The following is a 4,806-nucleotide window of genomic DNA, read 5'->3' as shown; positions in this document are numbered from 1 at the left end:
CTTCATTATCTGCCATCGGGTTGGAGAAATAAGACTTTGATAGAGGTCTCATTCTTCATCTGAGTAATTCCCCATTGCTGCCTCCCGTAGGAGTATGGGCCGTGTCTCAGTCCTAGTGTGGTTGATCATCCTCTAAGTGGTAAAACCTCAGAATCCACCAAGGGGTGTATTCTGAATCATAAAGAACAACCTTCGAATCTAAGATGAACTTTGAATCCATGAAGCACAAAAAACAATCTTCGAATTCACGAAGAACTTTAAATCCATAAAGTAAATTTAATAAGAAATTTTGTTAATAAAAGTGATCTTCCCATAGGGTTATAAATATTTTACTTAAATAGAAAAACAAAGTCTACTCCTAATAAGAACATAATTCCCAAAGGAAAGAAATATTTTAAAACTACCTTAAAACTCTCTATAATTGAGGAAAAAATAAGTCCCAATTAAATCAGGTTGATTTCGTTTCCTAGTCTAAATTGACTCTACCTTTATTACTAAAAATAAACTCAAAAGTGATTATTTTCATATTTAGCTAAAACTGGATACTGTTGATGAGATTTTGGAAATCTGGTAATCTGGTTGGCTCTGTGTCATCGAGATAGGCGATTTACATATATAATATGTAAGAATGCTTATTTCCTGCAAGTCAATAATATGTACGTATTCGTGTTTGGCTCTTGATAGTCCCGCTCATTTATGAATTTGTCAGTTATGCTTCCTACATCACCTTGGTTGCACATGATATCACATTTGCCCCAGTTGTGACTTAGTTCATCCTGCGAAGTGATAAGTTGAGGCGCTATGTTCACTAGCTCAAGTTCGACTTGAGGGAATCCGAGTCAAGGTGGAGATCTATTAGAATTTTCTACATCCATTAGGGAAAGTGTGAGTTTGGCTTAGAAAAGATCGACATGAGGTGAGATTTATTATTTATTCCTCTGTATATAGGAAAGAGAGTAAGAAGAATATAGCTAAACATACTTGGACTCATAACTCAAACAAAATTGAACTTTTTGAGTCAATTGGTTCGTGTAGATTAGCCTAACTCATCTGATCTGTTAACGAGCCTTTCCAACTTTGACATTGACAACATACGGAAGTGTTGATGAGCAGTCGGCCAGACATCTAGCGTCAAGATACACGCATGGATTATGAACTAGTAGCAGGATGTCTTGTGGATCTGATGTTGCATAGATTATCAGTTAATCTTGACGGGGGGTGGGGTGTCTTCAGATTTGGAGGAAACAGGTTTCTGTTCAGGAGCAAGCGGGCTTGATCCGCTAAAAAAACGCATTAACAACGAAGGATTGAGACTCTTACATATTAATTAGGTTGTTTTGAATTCATAAAGGGAATAAAATCTTTCTCTTGTCATCCTCATCCTAATCTTCTATTCTCCAAGGTCTTCCTCCGTCCCCATTCTTCTTTCGTGCTGTCTATGTTTACTTAGAATCTATGACTGGACGTAGCTATGGATCAAAATTCTGCACCTGACATATAAACTATACACTTGTTCACAGATGACAGTCAGTTAAGGATTAAAATCCACACACGTGGGGTGAGATTAGTAATTAATAAAATCCACCTCTCCTAGTCCATGGGTCCAATCAAATAATTACTACATGAATCATCAAGACAAATATACTTCTTAGTTTATGACCCCCAATGAAAACAATTATACATCTTATCCTCATTCCACTACATAAAAAAGCAAAACATGCATAATGACAGGAATCAAGCGCACGCTGGTTCCAATCATATCCCCAAACAGAGATTATATGCATTTTGATCCTCCAAAGTGACAAAGAACACATCATATCACCATCTGAGTATGGCATACTCCTTTAGATTTTCTAGACTCTTTTTGCAATGCAGGAAAGCATCAAATTCTTAGCTTTCACTTACTCTTTTAGCCCTCTCAATGTAACCAAAGAAAAAAAGGTGTCTACTTGGTTCATAATAGGCAATGTTGCTACCCTAGTCTAGAGCTAGCCTTTTTTCCAAATAGAAACCAAATATTTTTGGAAAGAGACTCTTAAACATGCACTTCCAGTAATTCATTAGATAATAGATTAAAGAAAATTCTACTTCATTATCGTCCCCTAGAAACAAACTCCTATTATTTTAGTTTGACATGATACTGAAGCCCCACATTTACTTGCACATTTATACTATTTTTAGCAAGAGATGTTCGGCTGGAAAGACCAATACAAAAGACAGGCTAGGCTACTGTATTTAGATTCAAAAGACAGTGAATTTAAAACATATTTAACCATATATTCGTCTAACTATGTGTTTTCAATTTAGACTAAATTTGTTTCATGTTTTTTGTTACTGACCATACGTACTCATATGTAAATTGAATAGACGCGAGACATTCTAACAAAAGTTTTCTTCTTAAACAAGTAGAGTATGACGATTTTTTCCCATTAAATCAAATATATAGAACAAGAGGAATTTCTTAAATTGCTGAATTGCATTCACAACCCTTCTTTCTTATTTACATTACATTCTTCTTAATTCGATGCTATGTCAATAATACACTGCAACATCTCAACTACTTCCTTCATGCTAGGCCGCTGCTCCTTCTTCTCCTTCAAACAATCAATTGCAAGTTCACATAACATATCTGCACTTCTCAACATACCATCACAACCGAACAACCTCTCATCGAACACATCGATGACTCTACCATCCTTAACCTTCTTCATCACATACACGGCAAGATTAACATCATCGGGATCTCTCCCAAAATCTATAACCTTCTTCGACGTCAGAAGCTCGAGCAATACCACTCCAAAGCTATAAACATCGCTCTTATCAGTAAGTTGGTAGTTTCGATAGTATTCAGGGTCTAGATAACCTAATGTCCCTTGTGCACACGTCGACACGTGGCTCAGACCGGGCTGTGCCAGTCTTGAGAGCCCGAAATCAGATACCTTAGCATTGAGCTCTTCATCTAATAAAATGTTGGTAGACTTGACATCTCTATGATAGATTGGAATGTTACATGATGAGTGTAGATACGTCAAGGCCTCAGCCGTTTGATGTGCAACTTTTAGCCTATGTCTCCAATCCCACCTACTGTTGTGCAAGTGTTGATTGAGAGTGCCATTAGCTATGTACTCATACATCATCAGCGGTTGCTTATTGGCTTCAACACAACAACCCAAGAGTCTAACAAGGTTCTTGTGGTTGACAAGGGAGAGTATTCCTACCTCATTGAGAATTTGTTGTGTGCTCCTTAGATCCCCAACCTTAGCCAACTTGACTGCAACTAGGGTTCCATCTTCAAGCTTACCCTTGTAGACCTCACCGAAACCTCCGATTCCTAATAGATTTTCCTTTGAAAACCCGTTAGTTGCCTTTTTAACCTCTTTCCACCTGAATATTCTATAACACCTCCCTCTATTGCTTGCTTTCAACATCTCTTCCCGCTCTTTTGAAATCTTTGATTGTTCCGATAGCTTAATGTGTCGAAACCTCACTATGATGAGCATCAACATCGTGACTAGTGTTAATGAGCCTAGTCCTGTTGAAAATGCGACGACTTTAGTACTAAACTGTGATGAGTGGTGATGATCACTCCTTACTGAACAATTTGCAAGAGCAGGATCCCAGTAATAGCCATTGTTGCATTGGCAACGGCGAAAACTGCCAGATATTGAACAAGTCGACGCTTGGGCACAATCTGATTGTGTTTGACAAATTGGTTCGTTAGGAGGAGCCCATTGTATCTCTAGACCTTCTTCCCACTGGCTTGCGGGCTTCAAGGGGTCGAGCCTCAGCATGCTTCTAAAAGCACGACATCCCGAGCTATGGAGCCTGATTTTATATGACGAAGGCAGCCCTCCGGCAGTGAAAGTGCAACAAGGACCAGGGCCAGTAGCGCACCCGAGTTCATCTTGAGGATCGACACGAGCCAATTTATCGTCTAAGTATCCATGGCAAAGGCTAGCCGAGGTGCAATTTAGAGGAGAGACCAATAGCCTAGGTGAGCAATTGAAGAGGAAGATTGTGTTTGAGTCGGTTATATTGAAAGGGAGGGATTGGTTTAGCCACAAGCCTTCACTCTTGGGCATGTCTTGAGTGATGCAAGTCCCTTTTATCCATGGCGATGGTTGGATGACGAAGCGTTGTGATAGAGGTTGAATCCTGAGAACAAGGTAGGAGCTTCCATTGAGAGCATTAAGGTAGAGCTTTTGAGTTGAAGAGTCACAATAGAGTGAGTAACTAGGGTCTCCACAGTTGGGGTTGGTGCTTAGAGGGTAAGGGACTTCCATTGAGCCACATCTCGGGCAAGTTTTTTGAGAAGTTGAGATAAAAACAAAGCGTAGAAGAGAGAAGAGAGCAGCGAGGATTGAGCTTGTTAGGCTATTTGTGATCATGTTGGTTAGGACCTTGGAGTGTGTTGAATGAGCCTAAGGGGTGAAGGGAGATAGATGATTGGGGAAAAGAAAAGAGGAGGAAAATAAAGGAGAGATTCTTGACAAGCTTGTAGAGTGTCGATGAGCAATTGGTGTTGGCTAGGAAGCCTAGGATACCATGGTCCATGCAAAGGGATGCCTTGTGCTTGGTGTGGGCTTGTTGTGAAAAAGTCTCCTTGACTGTTCATTGACTCTATTTCCTTTTGGTAGATTTTGTTGCTTATTGAGATAAATTCTGTCATGAAGGGACTAATAATCAAAGTTCATAGCCTTTAACCATCGATATAAATGGTTGGCGAGAAGCGACAAGTGTCGTGCTTTTAGTGTGGTAAATGTGATGGATAACCTCTATTATCTCGCCTTCTGAACTAAACCAAAC

General features: G+C 39.4%; 1 protein-coding gene across 1 annotated transcript; it reads right to left on the bottom strand.

Moving 5' to 3' along the window:
- On the bottom strand, window positions 2,447-4,477 carry LOC109849544 (wall-associated receptor kinase-like 20). Its single transcript, XM_020419387.1, has one exon. The coding sequence runs from the start codon at window positions 4,386-4,388 to the stop codon at window positions 2,517-2,519; it is 1,872 nt and encodes a 623-aa protein (XP_020274976.1). The 5' UTR covers window positions 4,389-4,477; the 3' UTR covers window positions 2,447-2,516.

This window comes from Asparagus officinalis, chromosome 7 (genome assembly GCF_001876935.1).
Source record: "Asparagus officinalis chromosome 7, Aspof.V1, whole genome shotgun sequence".
NCBI classification, from domain to species: Eukaryota; Viridiplantae; Streptophyta; class Magnoliopsida; order Asparagales; family Asparagaceae; genus Asparagus; species Asparagus officinalis.
This window is presented reverse-complemented; position numbering and strand designations above follow the sequence as displayed.